This window comes from Myxocyprinus asiaticus, chromosome 25 (genome assembly GCF_019703515.2).
Source record: "Myxocyprinus asiaticus isolate MX2 ecotype Aquarium Trade chromosome 25, UBuf_Myxa_2, whole genome shotgun sequence".
In the NCBI taxonomy this organism is placed as follows: Eukaryota; Metazoa; Chordata; class Actinopteri; order Cypriniformes; family Catostomidae; genus Myxocyprinus; species Myxocyprinus asiaticus.
The window spans coordinates 38,267,155-38,292,180 of record NC_059368.1 but is presented as its reverse complement, the minus strand read 5'-3'; the positions used below and the strand labels follow the sequence as shown (position 1 = coordinate 38,292,180).

The window sequence follows — 25,026 nt, the reverse complement described above, 5'->3', positions numbered from 1 at the left end:
TTGTATACAAGTGTATTTTTTCACTTGGTTATACTTCTGCGAGTGCAGTAAAGACAAAATATACTTATATTTAAGATCTAGTCCCTGAAAGCAAGTCTAAACATCTTATATGCTGCTTCTCAGATGAATGCATCTTTTTTTAAAGGATTTTTAGATATTTTAAAATATTTGTATTTTTAATACTATATTCAACATTCTCAGATGAAAAAAAAATTATTCAACAGTATAGCTGCTAAAGTAAATGTACGTTGTTTTAAACGTTGACTTCCCTCTCTCACCTTTATGTTCACTTCAACTCACAAAAAAACAAACTCTCTCTTATTAATAAAGCTGCGTTTTGCCAATTTTCTTCACGATAAGAAATGCACAGTGACATATATTATGATTCAATAAGTTGCCGTCGCGTTATAATCTAGCTACATTAAGCGCGCGCACTCAATGGATGAGCGTCCCCGCAACAGTGTACCTCAGCCGGGTGCGGTTTCAATCTCTTCCCCTTAGATCGGGACACTTCGCACAACTCATAGAAGAGGCGCTGACCGCACAGAGAAATGCCAGTTTCCTTATTATTTTAACTTTAATAAAGTTATAACGCATTCAATAGAACTGCATTAAAGATGTAACGCCACGGTGTTTCCTTTAAAGACGCTCGACATGCAAGTTTTGCTTAAGCTGAGCGTCAGCTCCGGCTCTGCTTATTCCACAACAAGAGTGCTTCTATATTTACTTATTTTGTATATTTGCATTATAATTCCCTCATATTTTGAGATCTACATCACCTGAAGCTGTTTGGAAAGTTTAGAGTGCATCTGGACTGTGAAATGCGTTTTCTTCCTCTCCTCAGTCAGGTACAACCTGCAGTGCTGCTCTTGTGTACAATCATTAGAGTTTCATATGATCTTATGTTACGTTAAGATCAAACGACTAATCGACAATGAAAATTTTTATCAACAATTTTTTATTGTCGACAAATCGTTTCAGCCCTAATAATGACCATTGTTATGTTTGGAGGAAAAAGGGTGAGGCTTGCAAGCCGTAGAACACCATCCCAACCGTGAAGCATGGGGGTAGCAGCATCATGTTGTGGGGGTGCTTTGCTGAAGGAGGGACTGGTGCACTTCACAAAATAGATGGCATCACGAGGAAGGAAAATTATGTGGATATATTGAAGCAACATCCCAAGAAATCAGCCATGAAGTTAAAGCTCCTCACAAATGGGTCTTCCAAATGGACAGTGACCCCAAGCATACCTCCAAAGTTTTGGCAAAAGGGCTTAAGGACAACAAAGTCAAGGTATTGGAGTGGCCATCACAAAGCCCTGACTTCAATCTGATAGAAAATCTGTGGGCAGAACTGAAAAAGTGTATGTGAGCAAGTTACACCAGTTACACCAGTTCTGTCTGGAGGAATGAGCCAAAATTCCTGCAACTTATTGTAAGAAGTGTGTGGAAGGCTACCCAAAACGTTTGACCCAAGTTAAACAATTTAAAGGCAATGCTACCAAATACTAACAAAGTGTATGTAAATTTCTGACCCACTGGGAATGTGATGAAAGAAATAAAAGCTGAAGTAAATCATTCTCTCTACTATTATTCTGACATTTCACATTCTTAAAATAAAGTAGTGATCCTAACTGACCTAAGACAAGGAAAGTTTTCTACAATTAAAATGTCAGGAATTGTGAAAAACTGACTGTAAATGTATTTGGCTAAGGTGTATGTAAACTTCTGACTTCAACTGTGTGTGTGTGTGTGTGTGTATACACACTACCGGTCAAAAGTTTTGAAACATCTGACTGAAATGTTTCTCATGATCTTAAAAATCTTTTGATCTGAAGGCGTATGCTTAAATGTTTGAAATTAGTTTTGTAGACAAAAATATAATTGTGCCACCATATTAATTTATTTCATTACAAAAACTACAATTTAATTAAAAAAAAGTTTTTGAAATTGATGACTTGGACCAAATAATAAAGCAGCCAATAAGTGCCCAGCATATAGATGGGAACTCCTTCAATACTGTTTAAAAAGCATCCCAGGGTGATACCTTAAGAAGTTAGTTGAGAAAATGTCAAGAGTACATGTCTGCAAATTCTAGGCAAAGGGTGACTACTTTGAAGATGCTAAAACACAGTTTTGATTTATTTTGGATCACAACATAATTCCCATAGTTCCATTTATGTTATTCCATAGTTTTGATGACTTTACTATTCTTCTAAAATGTGAAGAAAAAAATTATAATAAAGAATGTTTCAAAACTTTTGACCGGTAGTGTGTGTGTGTGTGTGTATGCATCCATTTTCTTAATGATTTTTATGCATCTTTGATTTTAATTATCTTATCTTATCTATAATTTCTATGTAAAGCACTTTTAAAAAAACCACTGTGTATTGTGAACCATTGTGAATAAGCTAAATAAAATGAAAGAGTTCATTTGAGAGGTCAGAGTAGGGACATTAATTTACTAAAACTAATTTATTTCTAAATAATCATGCCACTGTTAGGGAAGTCTTTATATGTTGAGATGATGTCACCAACCTGTTGTCCCGGTCCTGGGCCCTGATTAGATGCCTGCTGGTTGGCAGAATGATTGGCAGCAGCTGCAGCTGATTGCTGAAAGAGGTTGGCTGGATACACACCCCATGGGACACCGTAGTACTGAGGAGGGACCACTGCTGGACCTGAGGGAAAACACGATGAGCTTCAGATGGAGAACTCTCCACATTTAAGATCAACAACCCCCAGTACTGCAGTTGATATTTAAAGAGTGCATGCATGCATGTACCTGCAAGTGTAGCAGCTGCTGCCAGGCCTGCAGCAGTGTAAGGGTCTGCTCCAGGAGGGGCAGCGTTGATGATGTAAGGGTTTGGCACAAATGCAGGTGCAAGGCCTACCAGGATAAACAACCACAACCGAATAGTCAAGCCAAAGACCATTAGATTCAAAACTCAGGTTAGATTAAGAGTTTCACAACTGCACTGTAGGACTCTGACACATTAAAATGATTTCATGTGTTACCCAAACTAATCAGAGAAAAATAATCCACAGCGAAATCAGTCTACAAGCTTGTATATTGATTGGAATCTAAAGTAGTTCACTCAAAAATTAAAATTCTCCCATTCACTTACCCTGATGTGTATCTTCAGCAGAACACAAATTAAGAATTTTATTAAAATGTTGAAGCTCTGTAGGTCCTTGTAATTCAAGTAAATGGGTGACATCAGGCTGCTGGCTATTTGACGGTCTAAAATGTATATTTAGGCAGCATAAAAGTAATCCACATGACTCCAATCGATCAATTAATGTCTTCTGTAGCAAATCGATAGGTTGGTGTCAAAAATTAATTGACAATTAAAACTTAAAAGTCGCTTCCTGCCAGCAGTCGACACATCGGTGACGTAAGCACTATGGCGCGTTCATGCGAGAAGTCAGAAGCGCGCTCTCTGAATACAACAGAGGAACCAATGTCACGCAAGAGTTAGTTCATTTCAAACAAAAATACAGCACTTGGCGGAAGCAATGATAAGTTAAAAACGTTTTATCAATTGATTATGAATCGATTTGCTACAGAAGACATTAATTGAATGACTGGAGTTATGTGGATTACTTATATGCTGCCTAAATATGACCTTTGGACCGTCAAATAGCCAGCAGCCAGATGGCACCCATTTACTTACATTATAAGGACCTACAGAGCTTCAACATTTTTCTAAAAATCTTAATTTGTGTTCTGCTGAAGTCAGTCAGTCATACACATCTGGGATGGCATCAGGCCAAGTCCATAATGAGAATATTTTCATTTTTGGGTGAACTATTCCTTTAACGATTGTTTTAGTCCTTGAATAATTGGTCTGTATACTTCAATTTGCTAAACAAAAACAAAACTTATTTTTGGTAACATTTTAATGTTTTAAAATACCATTTATTACAACAAATTTGTTTCAAAGGTTAATCTTTAGTTACACATTGTTATATAAAAAAAAAAACATCAGTTTACAATGATTCAAGTCTAGCAGACCTTAAGTACACACATAAATTCTAAATTCATTTCGAGTTGGAAAACACAAAACTAATGACTTGTGGTGCAGTGAATAAGTGAAGAACCCCTCTGACTTATTCAGTCATTGAGCAAGTCAACTGAGTCTGAGTGAGTCAATAAAAAGAACTGGTTCATAAGAGTAATTCGTTCAGAGTCAGACTGTAGATGTAGTAGCAGCGCAGGAAACTGTCTATATTTCCGTACCGAGTATTGTAGTAAACATAATTTAGTGTTCTGTCCATTTCGGTGGATAAATGCAAACATTAAAGGCCCCAGCACACTCACGGTAAAGTGCTTCTTCATTCTTTGCTCAGAGCCAAAAAGAAATTAGAAACAGCTGAGCAACGACATACTGTTTGTGAAAATTCAGACACCCGCCACGCCGCTGTGGGAAGCGTTTAGAGGAGCATTTAAATATGAGGACACTCAAAACTACATGTGAAGCGTCAACTAATATGACATTAAAATGTGTTATCAATGACTTCATGTCTCATTCTAGGAGAAGAATTCACACGAGATCAGTAAAAGAAGCTGTTTTAACCACTCAATGATGATTTAAAGATATGTAGTAGATAATGTGTAATTTGTCAGGTTTACATTTTGCATTTATGGCGCTAATGTGCTATATGCGGCAATAATATGCAGTGATTATACTCTGTTATTGTAATTTATGATAATATTGTTTCTACTGTAAAGATGGGTGTATAAAAGTGTTAATGGGTAGAATACAGACAAAAGAATGATGATAGGCATTTCTTACTTTGGACAGATGTGTGGATGGCTTTCGGCTGCAGATGGCACATGAGTGAAACAGCATATACAACAAAAAATTGAATAATCACTTATAAATCACAATTTTTGAGTAGATCTGAATTTGTTGACCAATAAAAAAAATAAAAGAAAATTATTGGAAACTTCTTAGAAAGCAAACGATCGTACAGCTGAAGGTAAATTCGCTCCAGCTCGCTAATAACTCTACACACCGGTGTTCATGTTGTGGTCATCTTAACAGACTGAATGGGAATTAGCTGTCAGCCTCAAAGTAGGTGGAGATCCAGGTCACACCTACCGATGTCTCGGACCAATTTTAGTAAGATGGTAAGAATGTTTGTCCTGACGAGCCATTACGAAACACCGAAACGAGTTCAAAAACACCTTTTTGGCCAGATTTTGTTCTAAATGACATCACACCCATTCGTTCTTGGATTTCATAGGAAGTGTGCAGGGGGCCTTAAAGAATTGCCAATGGAACAAAACACCATAAAAATTACTTTTAAATGGAACCAGTTTTCAATAAGAACTGGTTTTAGGTTGTCCACCCTAATGATTGTGTCTCTCTTGTCACATGAGAGAGACTGACTCTGCATGAAAGCATATCATGTCTGTAAGAGATGTTACCGAGGTGTTGCTGTTGGGCTGCAGCAAGGGCATACTGTTGCTGCTGTGTCAACTGCTGAACGGCAAGATGACTGGACCTCTGGAACAACTAAAAAAAAAAATATATTACCATCAGATGATCATTATCCATCTCACCACCAAATTCATACTGTAAAAGTTTAAGACCCTATGAAATGTAATGACAGGACCGATTTGTTTCCTGTACTGACATATTTCCAAAGAAGTTAGGAGGGAGACATATCAAAGGGATCCTTTTCTAGTGGAGGCTTCAGTTGAGGGCTTAAAGGGGCTTCATTTGAGATTTTGTAGAAGATTATGTCTTCTATTGTTTTGTATTATTTGTGTTAAAATTACTAAATTTGTTCATTAGAATCGATTTTGAAGCATTGTATTCTTCTAATAAGCAAATATTATCAGTGAATGAAAACTGTTGAGCGCACACTGTCTGCCTTTTTTTTTTTTCGATCAGTGTCTTAATTTTTCCACAATGCAATGCGAATTAGACTGTCTTACTAAAGACAGCTATGAGCTTGTTTTATTCAACAGGCTTTCTCTTAGTCACACTAAATGTTATACGCAGTCTTAAGTTAATGGCTATATTTCTGCGACCAGCCCCAATTCATGGGGTCTTTAAACATGCTGCAAAATCCATTTCATGTTGTCTTTAAGACACTTCCTCATCATACTACAAAAAGACATCCAGCAGTAAAAGGGGTAAATGACACCAAGTTTCAGTTGAACGCAGCTGTACCTGTTGTTGGGAGTTGTAGTCAAACAGGCCGACTGGAGCACCAGATGAGTCCACCTGGATCTGGTTCCCAGCATAGTCAAACTGGAGTGCCTCCATGCCCCCCTGCGGCTCCATGCCGCCCATGCTCTGGGCTTCTTGGCTCTGGAAATCCTCGGAGGGAGGTTTGTTTGTGAGGGGGTTGTGTGGCTGCAGAGCGTGCGGGTGGTGCTGCCCCATCATTTCCAGCCCAGTCTGACTGGGGCCCAGCCGTTCTACTGCCTCTGTGGGGGATGCCTGGCGACTGCCTGGGGTGGGGCTGTGAGAAAGAAGCTTTTATCAAATGATACTTTATTCATAGCATTGACTAAAGGGGACGCAAAGACATCGAGCATGCAAATGCACAATCTTACACCAATTATGCTTAAGCTGACAAAATGTGAGGTCATGTAAACGGTTTTCCTTTATCGGGGTAAGCATAAACTGATCTGCACATCTAGATTTTTACCCATTACCTTGATTTTGCTATGCATGTTAAAGAGCACCTATTATGGTTTTTCAAATATTACCTTTCATGTAGTGTGCTATATAGCTGTTTGTGAATGTAAAAAAGTCTGCAACGTTTCAAAAATCAAAGTGCACGACAAATGGAGTTATTGACTCCAAAAAGAAAGATCCGATTCTGAACACCTGAAACGAGTCGTTAGTAATTCCAGACTTACTTCCTGTACTTACCTACGTAATTTGGTAACAAAAAACCCCACCTCTGGTCTTCATTGGCTGCTCGCGAACAGCTTTGACCCGCCCTCAAACACTACACTAAGCAGTAGACCAATCACAACAGACTGGGACATCTGACCAATCAGAGCAAAGTAGGCTCTCTGAAAGGAGTTTAGAATGAATCCTTTAGAACGGATCATTGAACGAGTCATTTTTGACACTGAAAAAAAAAAAAAAAAAAGGTAATGCTGCAATTTAAATTATGAGCAAATTAAAGTGTTTTCTGACCTTGGATGCATGTAAATCTATTGTATGAGACCTTTAAAACAAAATTAGGCACGTTTAAAAACCATAATAGGTGGGCTTATCCAATGTGCGCAAGTGTTGTGCCTATGCCTGTTTATGTTTTGACGTCAAAAGCAGAGAATAATCCAATGATTTTAAGTCTCATGTTAATGCAACTTCCTTGCATTCAGGTTTTTGAATAAGCTGATTTTTGGTAGTTATCAGCATATTGGTGTGCATGTAAAAACGTTTAATGTTGTGGTTTCACTATCGCAGTCTAATTAATTATTATTACTATTGTTTTGAAAATCAAGTTATTTCATTTTCTATTTTGGTTTGGGTATTTCAAACTGTTTTGTTTTTTTATTATAATTTTTGTAGTTTCAGTTAGTTTTAATAGCGGTTTCAAGATAAAGTGTGTAATTTCTGAGCCACTGACGGCACCAAATGTAATTGCGGACTACATTATAATATAAAATATACTTACATATAAATATATACAGCATACTTACTGTATATTGTACTAGAAGTGTGCCACTAAATTGTAACTTGCATCAATCTGGCATGTCTAGGCATTTATAATTCAGCATCATTGGCTGGATTCCCACAGCCTAATATGCCCTGCACAAGAAAACTATTCTGATTTGTCAATGTTTGCGAGGGTTTACGGCAGAATTTTTGTAAGTTATAGCAAGTAATTAATACTGTTTCTTTCTTTAGTGTTACCGGTCTTTTTGAATTCTCGATTTCAACATTTGTGATTTCTTTAGTGTTACTGGTCTTTTTGAATTCTCGATTTCAACATTTGTGATTTCTTTAGTGTTACTGGTCTTTTTGAATTCTCGATTTCAACATTTTTCAATAGATATTTACATTTTTAATTCTGGAGTGACAAAATGTAGTCACTATGAACTGTCGTTGTATGAAAAGAGCAGCATAAAAAAATTCTGCTTTGTATTCCATAGAAAAAAAGTAAATTAAGAACATTTTTGGTAACACTTTAAGGGTCCACAATAATGCACTAATTGTGTATTAATAAGAATGTAATTAATAATTAACTGAATGCATAGTAAGACTATCTTAGCCATAATTTACAACTTAAAGGTGAAGTGTGTAACTTTTCTTTTATGTCAAAATACGTTCTAATATCCCAGTTTATTGTTCATTGACAACTATAAGTAAGCCATTCATGAGTTCCCAAAAGTGTAAACACTGAGCCTCCCAGGCACTATCAAAACATTCATGTTTATATTTTGAGCGGCCCGCTCAGCTCTACCCATCCCTTTCTATCTAAACCTATAGCGTGAGTTTGGGGCGTGGCTACTTGTAGAAAACTGTTCAGCCGGGAGAATATGAACATCCATGGCGGACGTGTTACAGAGGAAACGACTTGCTAAAAGACAAAGAGACAGAGAACGGAGTAAAACCAGAGTGAACATGTACAAGGTGGAGGACTTTGAGGGAATTTTTGGGGTTTGATTCATGCCGTGTTACTTCTCTACAGGTAAGCTACACTCTGGTTTTGCCACACAAGTGAGCTCATTACTGTCGAGCTTCAGAGAAATTCGCAAAATACTCAGAATATGTATCGTTTTGCTTACTAATTACCAAGAACTGTCCTACCTTTTGTGCTAGATCCCCCGCACACCAGCTGCCGTTCAATCCGGCGATGTTACTGGACGAGCTGATTCCTCTGCGATGCTTTCTGACCGGTGTGTTTGTTATAGTGGTCTTGTTTATTACCTCGTTAAATGTGTATCACCTTTTATTTAGTATGGCCTATTTGTTCATAGGAAATGTGAAAGGGCATGATGATTCTGAGGGGTTTTGGCAAAGGTTGTTTGAAAACATACTTTATTTTTGTAATTCCGTTTGGTGCCACTAGTAGCGCAGAAATTACACACCACCTTTAGAAGTCTTTTGTGTGAAAGCTAATGTAATTAATGCTCAATTTCAGAGATCCATGATATATCAAGCTTACTTGACAATAATAAGCCAGAAATTAAGGCTAATTAGTATTGGCTTTACAAACTGTTACAATTAAATTACTAAAATCTTCTATTAAAGATAACTTGACCCCCTATTCTAAAGAGAAAGTTTAACCAACTCAAGTTATTGGTTTATTTTGCATATGTTAGGTTTCAAGTTTATTTAAATACATTAAGACAGTAATAATGACTAATTAGTATTGGTTTTACAAAATTGCTACTAATGAATAGCTAAAATCTATATAAAAAGACTCCTTGTTCCAAAATGAAACATTTCCTAACACAAGTTATTAACTTGCTTGACATCAATTAGGTGTTTACAGTATTAGCAGTAAACTTAAATTCCTTAAAAAAAAAAAAGGTGTGTGTTGTTGGTGGTGGTAGATTGGGTTTTAAAATCATTTTAAATAATAAAGTTTACAATAATAACTTTTAATAGTAGTTAGATTACAATAATAACCTTTAACACTAAACTCTGAAAATCATACTTGAAGTCTTTGCAGTCGCGATCCATCCCATTTAGCAGTCCTCTGGCATTAGCTTTTGAGGCGTCCCCTTCTTCTCCGACTTTCATTTCAGGGCTTTTGTCCTCCTCAAATGGAGAAGCCTTTTCTTTTGGATCGCCCTTTTCCCTGCCATCTGAATCTGTATCTCCTCCACCCTGGAATCAAAGTAAATCAGTTCAAGTTAAAAATGCCAATCCCTGAGAGAATGAGGCTGAGAATTTACCGACAGTGGAGTGGCATGTCATGCCATAGTATGTGTGTGAGACATGAAGTCATCTCAAACTAGCCAAATCTCCACATTAATTTTGCCACATGAAAACAGGCAAGGAGGACAACAAATGTCAGTTGCCATAGTTACACAAACACTTCTATGGGGAAAATGAAGAGAATTATCCAATAGGTTTGGATACTTATTTCCTAAAAACATAACATACATTTTGTGTGTGTGTGTGTGTGTGTGTGTTATTTTTGTTGCAAATAAAGCAAAAAATACAGATTGTTAATTTTTTCCATAAAAGCTGATGATGACACAAGATGATGAAAGAGACTATTCACACATCTGAACGAGCATGTCTGCAACCAAATTTACATATTTGAATAGAGCTAGTAAATAAATAAGATACATACATGTCAGAAAATGACTTTGTTCCACTGAAATACAGCAGAACGCTGCACTCTAACCATCTCAAGTTTTGCCAGGTATCGAGTATTGTCCTCTGGTGTTATTTTATAAACATAATGAATCATATTTAATCAAATGGAACAGCTAAACATAGTTGATACATAGTTGAGAACTGGTGTGGAGGAAAACAATCCCATTTTTTAATTTTTGTCCCAAAATTAAATTTACTTAGTATTTATTTAATTTGTAATAAAAATAAAACAAAGTTTGCTGCAGATGTGCAATATTCAAATGTGTGATTGCTTGTATTCACAGCAGTATTCTTTTAGCTAGTTTTGTTAAATAGGCTGGTAAATTAAACCTGCTCTGAATTGTTTTGCTTTATTTAAAAGTGCAAAGAAAATGTGTGGGCCAAGTCAATTAGATCTTTCTTTTCTTTTTTTCTCATAGAAATGAACAAGTAACTATGGTAACCAGGATTTGTTTCCCCAACTCTAAGCCACGCCCCCCCCCCCCCAAAACTATGCACTAAATCTGATTTCACTAACATATTCTCCATCCTAAGATGTCTGGAAAGCTCAGTGACAGTAATGAGACACTCATCAACTCACATAGCCTCCGTTTCTGTAGCGACCATCCATCTTGTCTCCAGGGGAGGAGCTGAGGACATACTCCACCATACTCACACCTAAGCCACCCCCCTCTGAGCGCGGGGACAGCACTGAGCTTGCGTCACCGTTCCCGTAGCCCTGGCCTGGCCGCCTTTGCACCATAATGGGCTGAGATACTGAATGATCTACACAGCAGAGGAAAAGAATACCAACGTCGATATTCTGAGAAAAATGTTCAAATAAACCAGAGCACAAACCATTTACTCATGTAAACATGCACTAAGAAATTAATGCTAAAATTACTATACAGGTCTTGCCTGAAGCATAAATCATTGTTTTCAACGCCTATTTAATCTCATAAGGAAGTCATTTCAAGATTAAACCAACACCTTGCAGTATTTCTGAAAAACTTACGCGAGGAACCCCATGCGTTCTCTCTCCATTCCTCACCCAGTAACATCCCTTTACGGCCATCTTTTGCCAGTTCATCTGATTCCCACAATTTTTTCGCAGGAAGTAGCTGTAACAAAAAAACTAAAGCATTAAGACATCCTGAATGTGATGACATGTAGATTTTCAAGTTTTGTATTATTTAATGTAAATTTATAACATTATCCTTTGTGTTATATTACCCTTGCATTAATTTAAGTCACCACTGCTGCAATGGGGTTTCAAATACAGCAGCAGAGAGTGTGACAGTAAATTTGGCATGCCTCTCTCTTTTCTGCCTGCTGTAATCAATCTCTCTCTATCATTTTCCCACTTTGGAAAGTCATGAAAACCTTACTGTGCGTTCAGACCAGAGGAGACGAGAGCGTCAAAATTCGCTCTGGCTGCCCTGCCAACAAAGCTATCGAAGATTCGTGGACGCTCTGACGTAGTTGAAATAGGCGGAAACGTTCATTCAGAATGCTTGGTTTTGTGAATTATATTTAAAGGGGCCGCAAAACATCCAGACACGTCGACCGGTATCTTTTTGCCGACCTATCACAAGTAGCGTATATCCTCATGAAATCTTTTAAACGTGAAAGAAATCAATCGATGGCAGAAAGTAATTAAATATAAAAAGACAAACGCTGATGGTATAAATGTGTTAGCGATTGATTGGCTATGGTGCCAAAATTAGCATGCAATATATCACATATAATATTATATAAACCATAATATCCACTTCATCAACTCACCTGGCACACAAACAATTTCAGACACCTTTGTCCAGGCATTGTTTTTTATTTTTATTTATATCCCTGTAAGCAAACAGGGACAGATCGTATATTACGGGAAAACCCGCCACGGTAATAATTAGTTTCTCCTCCATTTTGTCTTCGGAACTATTGTTTAGTGGGAACCAAAGTTTACACTGTTGTGTTCTCTAAACTTCGCTAGAGCGGAGCACTTCTATATTCCAATAGGTTGCCGCTGAACCGCGTCAAAGCTCATTACCATAATGCTGCCCGCACTTGAACTTTCCTCTGACGCCCACAATGCCCAAGATGTGCCCACGGACGCGCCGCTCCTTGCCGCCGAGAGACGCTGGCTGCCATAGAAAATGAATGACTTCCGGTCGATTTGACACTCTCGACGCCTCTGGTCTGAATGCACCATAATAGTGGATTTTTTTATTTTGCTTTTGGAGCAAATGGGAATGCAAAAATAATCACTGCCGTGTGCTCCCTTACACCACTACAGAGGTTTACCCCACTGTAGCTAACTTCTGCATTTCAAAACCTGAAAAGTAAAAAAAATAAAATAAATATCATTAGACTTGTAAGAATAAAACATCATCTCTGATCACATACCTCACCCATTCCACGTGACTCCAGAGCCAAGGCTTGAAAGTCATAATTCATCTCATCCACAGGGCGAACCTAGACAGAAGAATCATTTATCACATCTGCCGACTCTCCACATTTTTATTTCCACCAGTGAAGAGGACAGAATGACCACGTCACACGCATCAAATACTAACATATACCCTTAAGAACATGCCAAATTTACACTTAGACCTTCCAATATTGACATCAAACAAAATTCAATTGCCATTTTTTTTTTTATTATAGATATGGTAATTATATTGCGTTTAATTTCACAGCCCTGAGTCACTCAAAAAAATTTGACTTTCCAATTTACAAAATATTGAAATTTTCAATTCAGTTTTCACTCATAAAAGCTGAGGTTAAACATTTTTTTTAACACTTTGACATGATTTTTATTCACCAAAGTACAACTTGACTCTTGCTTTTTATTTTATGACAATTTTGTTTAAATAATTTTCTTGGTGTTAAAGGAATAGTTCACCCAAAAATGAAAATTCTCTCATTATTTACTCACCCTCATGCCATCCCAGATGTGTATGACTGACATTCTTCAGCAGAACACAAATTATGATTTTTAGAAGAATATTTCAGCTCTGTAGGTCCATACAATGCAAGTGAATGGGTGCCAAAATGTTGACACTTCAAAAACCACATAAAGGGAGCATAAAAGTAATCCATAAGACTCCAGTGTTTTAATCCATATCTTCAGAACTGATATGATAGGTTTGGGTGAGAAACAGATAAATATTTAAGTCATTTTTTGCTAGAAGTTCTTCTCCCCTCCCAGTAGGGAGCGATATGCATGAAGAATGTGAATCACCAAAAACACAAGAAGAATGTGAAAGTGATCCATTTCTCATCCACACCTATCGCTTCTGGAGACATTGATTTAGCCACTGGAGTCTTATGGATGACATTTATGCTGACTTGTGATTTTTTTAGCTTCAAAATTTTTGGCACCCATTCACTTGCATTGTATGGACCTACAGAGCTGAAATATTCTTCTAAAAACCTTTGTTTGTGTTCAGCAGAAGAAAGAATGTCACAAATCTGGGATGGCATGAGGGTGAGTAAATGATGAGAATTTTCATTTTTGGGTAAACTATTCCTTTAATGTCATCACAAAACAAACCACTGATCAGACTAAAAATCAATAAATCTTACCATTAATTCATTTTTTTTTTAATAAAAATATTTCTTTACACATTAAATCTTTCATCTGAACATTAAACAATGTAACACCAATAGCATGAAATCAAGGGACAAAATTATTTTTAAATTATTAATTCCTTGTTTGTTTTTTTGTTTTGTTTTTTGTACACTTGTTATGCCTTGCACTAATGCTTGCCCTGAGAAAACAAAATGAACAAAAAATAAACCCATAAATAACTGTATGAATGTCACAGAAGTGGTCTACCAAATGAAGCGGGTAAGGGTTTTTTGGGCAATTGACAAATTCAAATATATATCCTAAAAATATTTGAACAATATAGTCAAACCATTTCATATTATATAATAAAAGGTTAGGTTACAGACCATTTCAAGGACGTAAACAATAACAAATGAAGGCATCCAGGGTGCACCCAGCCACTGAAGAGTCCAAAATACTGCTGCAACTAATCAATAAAAGAAAAAATTATCGATAAATTTTATTATCAATTAGTCGGATATTAGTGGCGAGCACGGAGAAGCTCCATCAGTGCCATCACTTTACAGCACAGTGAAAATGTGTTGCATGATGAAACTCGTTTGAAAAATGACAGACAAACTGAAGTGGAAAAAACACGACCCAAGTTGTCCAGCGCACGAGAGCACTTTATAAACACTTTAAAGTAGATCATATTAAGCATTCAGTTTAATGTGGAGATGTAGCAGCAGCATCAGGTGTGTTGACAAAGTCATTGTGCTGTTTAATGCACTTCAGAGTTCTCTCTCTAGTGCACTGTAATTTTCTGTTTTATAATGTATACATGTTATGAAATCAAAATCAGGCATGTATTTCCATCTCGCAAAACTACTTGTCTTTACCACAAATGAGTCTCCGTTAATCTTCACTGAGCAAGCCAAGCGCGCCCACGCATCCATGTCAATCACACTGATCACAATGAACTACATTAAACTATATATGATCGATGCTGATTATAATGTATAATAACAAGGCTAAGAGTCCTGATATCTGATAGTCTTCCTGATAATCCAAATGTTATGTCTGATTTGACCAGTAAATGTATACTATGGTAAATATTATTTTACTGGATAAGCATACCATTAAAAAAACATTTGAAAAAAAGAAAAAAAAAAACATCTTTAGAAAAATTGAATCACTGACAATACTATTTTAAAACTTTCAATATAAATTAACCTACATAAAATGTAAATAAATCAATGACAATGTACAAGCATTTATGTTTTTTTCAGCTGGGCAGAATTATTAATATTTCTATTCTGGTGTCACCATTTCCCTCTGCTTTTTTAGTCCCACTCCATCACTGATGAATCATTTTACTCTTTAATGAAAAGTACTTTTTAAGATTTACAAGTAACGGAAAGAAACTGTTTTGCATATGTCCTGAAAGTAATAATACTAAAATTAAAGGTACCTTTTCATGATACAGGCTTTGTTCAAAGTTTTGTGAGAGTTTAGAATCGTGAATTCAATCCCGGAAATCAAACCAAAACCTTAGGCCTTTATCATCTCTGTTTTTTACAAATAACATTTAAAAAAAATACAGGAAATAAAATGAAGTTTTTTTTTATCCTATTAATCTTCGATTATTCAATTATCAAAAATAATCGTTAGTTGCAGCCCAAGTCCAAATATTAATAATGACATTCTATTACAATCGTATTAACGTTATTCATGTTAAAGTCATTATGAATGAAGCACCTCCCGCTGTTGTTTTGAATCAGTTTGACAACTAGCAGGAAATCTTCAAAGGACAAAGACATCACTTCCTTAAACCGACGAACAGTCCTTGAAATGGTCTATAGAAATTTGCCTTTTAAATGGTGTTTCTTGACTACTTGAAATCTTTATGACTGAAATATCAAGGGATATGTTTGTCACTATATTTTGATAATGACCCAATTTCCACCAAACTATCTTGTTAAAACACACAAGCCTAAAATACTACTCAAGACGCAGTTTAATGAATTAGTTATGTTTTAAGATGTGATATCCAAAAGTGAAAGCAAAGGAAGAGACAAGAAGCACAGACAAGACCAGGCAAAGTGTGTTTCGATCTGTTGCTGGTATTAAATATCCAGCAAGCCCAGTGCATTTAATTTTGACCCCTTGGCTCAATGACAAAGACTCAAAAGTATCATTATGAACTTTTACTGTATATTTATTAGGTGGGGAAAACACAAGAATTTGAGTACTGAGAAAGTAAGTTTACTGTCCTATTTCCTTTTAGAAGTTTTTTCTGATGGGGAAGGGTGTTTTAGAAATGTTTGTCTCAATTAACTGAAAATAGATTACGTCTTTCAGACACACTAACAGTTGCAACAAATTCAGTATTACCAGGGGCTTTTAAATAGCCGACCTTATGTAAGAAAAAGCAATCATGTTTCTTGAAGCAATGGTTATTGAAGTTTTTGCAGGTAATATGCTAGGAATACCCAGGGAATCACTTTTTCCCCATATTCTGCGCTAATTCATGAGAAAATGTGCCAAATGGATTTATACATGGTAACGTGTTGAATGGAGCTGGTAATACTACACTTATTGGTAGCTTAATCAAATTAGTCCAAATATGAAATACTACTTTAATAACTGTATGTTAGTTTGTAACTAAGTGAGGGCTTAATTTGGTTGCACCATTTGTTTTTAAGGAAAGACTTAGCTAGTAAGTTTTGAGCTCTCTGTAATCGCATAATATGTCGTTAACATTTATTTATAAAATAAGCAGCCTTCTAATTTGTAATGGGGAGTGCTGAAAAGCCAAGAATTTGGCTGAAGTGGTCCAATAATTGTAAAGTTGTTTGCTTGACCATTTTTAATTTTCCTATTTTTTTTTTTTTTGAGTAATTACCTCTATGTATTGGTACTTGGAATGTAGGTCCTAATGGAATGATCAAGATCGCTGAAAGTTCCACTTTTAGGCTCAATTTATAATGGGAAGGGTTCGAGATCAGCGAGGAAAACTGTTTTTGTAAAATTCTTCCAACCACCTGAACCAAGAACATCATTCAAGATATCTAATGAGGACAAAGTGTGGGTTCCCATGAACTATGTTCTCAGAAAACTGACACCTGCTGAGTTGACTACTGCCACCAGACACTCCCATAACATTTCTGTGAGACAGAGTGAGGAAATCTCACAGCTTCTAATAAAAAAAAATGGAGCTTGGAATTGTGTTGTCAATCATAAACTTACTGTAAAAATACTGTTCATTTTTATTATTTGTAATGCTTATCACATCTGTTCATTTCTCAGAACACATGAATAAAGGCTTTTCCCCAAATTTCTACTAGCCCAAGCTCTGTAAACAGTGGAATCTCAATCTCTAAATTTTTACAGCAGAATGCTACTATAGAGGACTCATTTCTGTGAAAATTACAGGTTCCTATCTGGTCCCCCAATAGAGAGAACATGAAAGTGAGGGAAATATTTAAAAACTGCACTTTCTCGCCCCCATAAAAAAAAAAACATATAAAAAAAAAATAAGAGAAGTCTCAAATCTGAAAAGTTCTGCATGCACAATATACTTACCTAGGTACCCCCTAAAACAATTTTAGGACTGAGACTCAAACCCTTCTCATTATAAATTGACCCTAAAATTGGAACTTTGAGCAATCTTGAGCATTACATTAGGACTTAAGTTCTAAGTCTAAGGAACAAGAATGTGCAAAATGTTTATTTAAGTACATGTACCCTCTCATGTGCTCTAGAGATCCGTTTTTGTTCCAAGGAGCTAGGACCATCCTGAGCCGAGATATTGAGGTTTCTGTAAACATCTGTATAACCAAAATTTGACGTGCGCCAAGACACAAAGATGGCCAAGTAAACTGGCGGTTTTGCAATACCAAAGAAGTAATCACTCAAAAAAAAAAAAGCAACCTATGTTGGACCACTTAAGATGGATTAACCCAAACTTTAGCAGCAGTAATACATTACATGTCCACTGAAATACGATACATAAACTAAGCAGCTATATTTAAATATATAAATAACATTCATAAACTAAAATGAATAATGTACAATAAATAAATACTAATACAAAAGACTGAAAAGTTTTTTTTTTAAATAATGGTCTCTTTCGTAAAGGTAAACGAATAGTCATGTCAACATCATATGTCTCCAAGGGATTGAGGTATGTCACGCAAAACCTGATCTTATTCATGTCATTCAGTCATTTTGCTTTTGTATTCCAATTATAACTCTGTATAATTTCTGTAAATATATATTTTATACATAAGGTTAAGTTTCACATAAGTTTAATGGTGCAACGCCCAAATATTAAGTTGCGTGTAAATTGCAACTTAGCGCCCATTTACCTTGCAACTAGTCGAGAGATCTGCAACCCGAAACCTTCGAAACCGCTGGGTTTTGGGCCAGGTTCAGGTCAGTTTTTTTTTTTAAGCATGACTTAGGGTTCGGGTTTGAAATGAATGAAAAATAATCAGGGGTATCAGGCCGACCTAACTTGCTTCACGCACGTGCTCTCACTCACTGATACGCGCGAGCAGATGTTTTATGGGCCGTTGACACCGAATGTGTTTTTGCCTGTATCTGCTCTCTGTTTTTCCATTGTTTTACTATGTAAACCCGCACTGGACAGACATCTATGACAATTGCACTGCGTCTCGCAGTTTCTTCGGCATTTTCAAGTTTCAAAAACGCATGTCAAGACACCGGTGTTCTTTTTCATTCATTGCGCAGGGTCTAGCTCCTTTAAGCACGTGTCACAAAGATTTGACGTTGTGAATAAGTTCAGGCTGGAAAGGACTTCATGAGACTGTTACATTATCACACATGATTCCAGATTATTCTTCACAAAGCTTTAGAGCTTGATATATTTTTTTTCCCTTCTGCTCTAGTGAGGCCGCCATGCCTTCTTAAAACGGTGTATGTTTACTGTTATGAATGTTGCCCAAGATGCTTACATAAAACACAGCCTATTGCAACACTACTTGCTTGGAGAAGATATTATGAAGAGAGTGAGCAATTTCGGGATGAGTTCGGGGTTAAAATCTGACAGTACCGTTCGGTCACAGGGTAATAGGTATGGGTCGGGTTTCATTTTAAAGCCTGCGCAGACCTCTAAACTAGTCTAAGCTGTAGCTTACGCATGGCTGGTGCAACCGGCCCCTGGTTATTTCGCAAACTAATCCTAGACAGGATGATCAGGTTTTGTCATGTTGTTAAGGCTTCATTTTGCAGCAATGGCTGACTGACTGTTCATTATCCCACTTAATACAACATTTATCTATATAAACAGCCAACAACAAAGTGATTCGGGTCACCAACTGGCACCAGGACAATCTTGAAGTTTTGCCTGTCATCAGGCAGCCCTATGTCTTTCTGCCCTAGCTTATTAACTTCTAGCATGACTTTGCAGATACTTTCACTAGGCTAGCTGAACAACCAATCATTAGATCCATTAGATACTTCAGCAGCATGTATCAAACAAGAGACCATCACTAAGCTGACATCTGTGAGCTCTGCATCAAATCCATACCTGGTCAACGTGGTTTCCATCACCAGTGGGCCAACGGTGTTTGCTTGTAGTGCAGCCACCCAGCTGCTCCCCGGGCTGCCTTTGAAAGAAATAGCCCACGGTGGCATCATCTTGGGAACGGCCGCTCAGTGGCGGCTGAGGGGTACCAGGGTTGGGATTGGCCACCCGGTCCATCCCTGGCAGAGGGTGCGCTCCTCCAGGTACCTGCCCAGCCACTCCTACTGTGGCTAGAGAGCCCCCCGCATGGACTCGGACCCCTCCAGCCTCTGGTGCACCGTTTGTGTGCAGCATCCCACCTCGCGTCTCCTGCCAGGCCACGTCATTCATACCTAGGATGCTGCATGGAACGCTCATTCCACGGGAAAACCTAGAGATGTCAAGGTGTTTTTTTATTTTTTATTCATGGCATTAAAATCCTCCTGCTTATTAGACCAAAACATAACTGATACTGTTTCATCTAATCTGAGTTACAGAATACAGAATCATTGTCAAATAATGCTAATATTTGAGGAAAATCAGACATGTGGGTTATGCGAAATGTTACCTTGTTACCCTGAAATACTTGTTTAACCCCTTCTCTTAACATAAAAAGGCAACCATATAATGTTAAAACAGCAACCTGCCAACAACAGCCAAGACAACACACTAACCTCATTTCCTGTTTGCAACAAAGTTGCTTATGACATATGTACAACCCAAAACTATATATCTATATATGATTCTGTACATACAAGAAAATGTCTTAACACGTACACTGGTGGCCAAAAGTTTGGAATAATGTACAGATTTTGCTTTTATGGAAAGAAATTGGTACTTTTATTCACAAATTGGCATTCAACTGATCACAATATATAGTCAGGATATTAATAACTTGAAATATTACTATTACAATTTGAAAATGTTCAGAACTTCTTAAACTACTTCAAAGAGTTCTCATAAAAGAAATCCTCCACGTGCAGCAATGACAGCTTTGCAGATCCTTGGTATTCCAGCTGTCAGTTTATCCAGATACTCAGGTGACATTTCACCCCACACTTCCTGTAGCACTTGCCATAGATGTGGCTGTCACTTCTCATGCACCTTACAGTCTAGCTGATCCCACAAAAGCTCAATGGGATTAAGATCCATAACACTCTTCTCCAATTATCTGTTGTCCAATGTCTGTGTTTCTCTGCCCACTCTAACCTTTTCTTTTTGTTTTTCTGTTTCAAAAGTGGCTTTTTCTTTGCAATTCTTCCCATAAGGCCTGCACCCCTGAGTCTTCTCTTTACTGTTGTACATGAAACTGGTGTTGAGTAGGTAGAATTCAATGAAGCTGTCAGCTGAGGACATGTGAGGTGTCTATTTCTCAATCTAGAGACTCTGATGTACTTATAATCTTGTTTAGTTGTACATCTGGCCTTCCACATCTCTTTCTGTCCTTGTTAGAGCCAGTTGTCCTTTGTCTTTGAAGACTGTAGTGTACACCAATGTATGAAATCTTCAGTATTGTATAGCCTTCATTCCTCAAAACAATGATTGACCGACGAGTTTCTAGGGTAACAGTTTATTTTTTTGCCATTTTTGACCTAATATTGACCTTAAGACATGCCAGTCTATTGCAAAATCAAACACAAAGATAATGTTAAGCTTCATTTGACAAACCAAATAGCTTTCAACTGTGTTTGATATAATGTCAAGTGATTTTCTAGTACCAAATTAGCAATTTAGCATGATTACTCAAGGATAAGGTGTTGCCGTGATGGCTGCTGGAAATGGGGCCTGTCTAGATTTGATCAAAAATGACTTTTTTCAAATAGTGATGGTGCTATTTTTTTTACATCAGTAATGTCCTGACTATACTTTGTGATCAGTTGAATGCCACTAGGGATGCACCGATCCGATACTGAAGCTTTTAGACGGATCGGGTATCGGTCCGACGAGCCTGATCCAAATCCGATACTGTGTGTTAGTCATGTTCGTTACTGTCAAGCTCCAAAAATGACATAAAAGAACCATTAAAACACCATTAAAGTAGTTCATATGACTCGTGCATTTTATTCAAAGCCACTTGAAGATGTGCAATAGCTCTGTGAATCACAAAAGGCTGTGTTTAGTAAGTAAATATATAAAATGCACGCACATCTCCAGCGTGTCAGTGAATGGCGCTGCTCTGTTTACACACACTCGCGGCTATTTTTAGCCTTCACAGCGGTGTGCAATATTTGATGTTGCTTTTTTACCAGAATTTGTATAAGAAGCGAATTAAACTACTGTTTAAAAAAGACACATACAGGACTTCCTGGAGAGTTCAGAATGTCAAAATAAAAGCGTGAGGTTTTAAAAGTTAAAGGTGCACGACTGAGTTATATTACCATTATAATATATTATTATTATCATCATTTGTTTACAGATTATAATAATATTTAAGTTGAATGGGTTCCACAAAAAAAATAACTGGGTGAATGAAAAGTGAGCTGATATCTTATAACTAAATTGAACAAAAAAAAAAAAAAAAAAAAAAAGAGATCTGAATCCTTTAAAGTCCAGATACAAGTTGAAATTTTTTTGCAAAAAAATGGCTTCTTTTCTACTGAAGACTTGAAGACTGGAATTACTGTTAATTTTGCTGCTACATTATCCAGTAGACTAGTTAACAATAAAGTTTCTTAATCAACTATACATTTATATTGAAATAATGTGTAGTTAGAGGTTTGTGTTTCTTTACATATTAAAGAGCACACCCAATTAGTTACACCCAATAATGTAAAGATATTCTAAACTGATTACGCAAAAAAACAACACTGGTATCGGATCAGTATCGGCCGATACTGAGATTTCCGATATCGGAATCGGATCAGAAGAGAAAAAAAGTGGTATCGGTGCATCCCTAAATGCCACTTTAATGAATTAAAGTACCAAATTCCTTCCGAAACAGCAAAATCTGTACATTATTCCAAACTTTTGGCCGCCAGTGTATGTTATGACATGTATACTTACACAAAATCCACAGCACATGAAACACAAGCCTTTATACAAGAAGCCAGATCACGCAAATATTTTTGGCCTGTTTGTGAATCTCTTATTTTCATATAATCACTAAGTTTTATATTCACATACAAACAAACAAAGTGTCAAAAGAACAAAGCACCACCATGTTTTCCCTATCATCTTCCGAAACTACGGCCACTAACTAAAGCTTGCTGACTGAATTAACTAGCTCACTAAAGAGCCGGTTCAATGTAGAACTATTGAAAGCATGAAATGTCCATTTAGAGAAAATAAACGCGCTTTAATTAACAAGAGTCGACTGAAATCATTCGTTTGTATGTGAATGTTTTGGGTGTGCAGTGATAGCACGATGCTTACGGCTAACACAGATGATGGACGGCGGTGGATTTTGGCTTTATGTCAGATATAAATGGAGTCCTTTTTACTGTTTATTCAACCTTTGTTTATGTTTCATAATGTCTCAATAACGCCGTTAGATATTTAGTCCCATTAGTTTTGTTTTATTTGATCCAGTGTCTATTTTGTTTGTTAGCATCACAGGGCCTCGCTAACACTCAGCGCGCGAGACAGCCTGTTTCCACACAAAATAACTGATTTATTTTTATTTAAAAAAACAACAATATATAGATAGAGAACTGCGGAACATCCTTAACATTTAATATAAACTCCAAGTATGGATCTAAAACTCTACGCAAGTCCTGTTTTAGCGTGTTAGCTCAGATGCGCGAGTCGCTTTGTTGATAAAACAACACACAGGCCTCTCATGTCTAAAAGTTCATTTTACAACCAATGAACCCCTTAAACGCCTGCTACAGACAATTGCGCATATCTACGTGTTATGACCACAACGGGGAGAGCATTTAATGAGAATTAATGGAGAAAGCCCCATGACTGATGGACTCACAACATGGCTCCCCTGCACGAACCCCTAAACAAAAGCGGCAACAATTGACGCTCTTGCTCCTAAATATCCATCCCATCTACTCAAAGATACTCACGCGCGGTGTGTGATGTTCAAGGCCGATGCTTCGAGGTTGTGATGGACGCGGTGCTGTGTATAAGTTTAGTTTCCGTGGAGATGTGGTGTGTGTTTTAATGATTAGGTGTTGGAGACGCTTGTGTAGGAGTTTGGGAGGATTGGTGCCCTCCTCCCCTGTGCGCGCGTGCGCGCGCACACACACACACACACACACACACACACACACACGCACACACGCGGCGCATCCAACATCAGACCTGGGCACTGACATACACTATATTGCCAAAAGTATTCGCTCATCTGCCTTTAGACGCATATGAACTTAAGTGACATCCCATTCTTAATCCATAGGGTTTAATATGACGTCGGCCCACCCTTTGCAGCTATAACAGCTTCAACTCTTCTGGGAATGCTTTCCACAAGGTTTAGGAGTGTGTTTATGGGAATTTTTGACCATTCTTCCAGAAGCGCATTTGTGAGGTCAGACACTGATGTTGGACGAGAAGGCCTGGCTCGTAGTCTTCGCTCTAATTCATCCCAAAGGTGCTCTATCGGGTTGAGGTCAGGACTCTGTGCAGGCCAGTCAAGTTCTTCCACACCAAACTCACTCATCCATGTCTTTATGGACCTTGCTTTGTGCACTGGTGTGCAATCATGTTGGAACAGGAAGGGGCCATCCCCAAACTGTTCCCACAAAGTTGGGAGCATGGAATTGCCCAAAATCTCTTGGTATGCTGAAGCATTCAGAGTTCCTTTCACTGGAACTAAGGGGCCAAGCCCAGCTCCTGAAAAACAACCCCACACCATAATCCCCCCTTCACCAAACTTCACAGTTGGCACAATGCAGTCAGACAAGTACCGTTCTCCTGGCAACCACCAAACCCAGACTCGTCCATCAGATTGCCAGATGGAGAAGTGTGATTCGTCACTCCAGAGAACGCGTCTCCACTGCTCTAGAGTCCAGTGGCAGCGTGCTTTACACCACTGCATCCGACGCTTTGCATTGCACTTGGTGATGTATGGCTTGGATGCAGCTGCTCGGCCATGGAAACCCATTCCATGAAGCTCTCTACGCACTGTTCTTGAGCTAATCTGAAGGCCGCATGAACTTTGGAGGTCTGTAGCGATTGACTCTGCAGAAAGTTGGCGACCTCTGCGCACTATGCGCCTCAGCATCCGCTGACCCCGCTCTGTCATTTTACGTGGCCTACCACTTCGTGGCTGAGTTGCTGTCATTCCCAATCGCTTCCACTTTGTTATAATACCACTGACAGTTGACTGAGGAATATTTAGTAGTGAGGAAATTTCACGACTGGACTTGTTGCACAGGTGGCATCCTATCACAGTACCACGCTGGAATTCACTGAGCTCCTGAGAGCGGCCCATTCTTTCACAAATGTTTGTAGAAGCAGTCTGCATGCCTAGGTGCTTCATTTTATACACCTGTGGCCATGGAAGTGATTGGAACACCTGAATTCAATTATTTGGATGGGTGAGTGAATACTTTTGGCAATATAGTGTATCTGTAGATCACATTTATAATCACTTTTTTAGTCATGTAAACATACCGATTTGAATGCATTTGATGATGTTTGATATAAATGGCACAGGTTTGTCAAAATTCGACACTACTGGGTCATGTTAGTCTTTTATAAAAAAAA

The 25,026-nt window shown here is 37.6% G+C and overlaps 1 protein-coding gene across 4 annotated transcripts in view; it reads right to left on the bottom strand.

Annotated features, from left to right (window-relative positions):
• The window catches only part of LOC127415780 (pumilio homolog 2-like), a 60,799-nt gene extending 37,249 nt beyond the window's left edge, over positions 1-23,550 (bottom strand). For all 4 annotated transcript variants that reach the window (XM_051654690.1, XM_051654693.1, XM_051654691.1 and 1 more), the window contains exons 1-10: positions 23,385-23,550; positions 19,396-19,762; positions 12,695-12,763; positions 11,310-11,415; positions 10,896-11,080; positions 9,645-9,817; positions 6,188-6,482; positions 5,437-5,524; positions 2,785-2,889; positions 2,538-2,680 (exon numbers count right to left, since the gene is read on the bottom strand). In XM_051654690.1, coding sequence (XP_051510650.1) covers positions 2,538-2,680; positions 2,785-2,889; positions 5,437-5,524; positions 6,188-6,482; positions 9,645-9,817; positions 10,896-11,080; positions 11,310-11,415; positions 12,695-12,763; positions 19,396-19,749 — 1,518 coding nt within the window. In that variant the 5' untranslated portion in view covers positions 19,750-19,762; positions 23,385-23,550. The remainder of the gene's footprint in view (positions 1-2,537; positions 2,681-2,784; positions 2,890-5,436; positions 5,525-6,187; positions 6,483-9,644; positions 9,818-10,895; positions 11,081-11,309; positions 11,416-12,694; positions 12,764-19,395; positions 19,763-23,384) is intronic.
• Between the last annotated feature and the right edge of the window lie 1,476 nt (positions 23,551-25,026).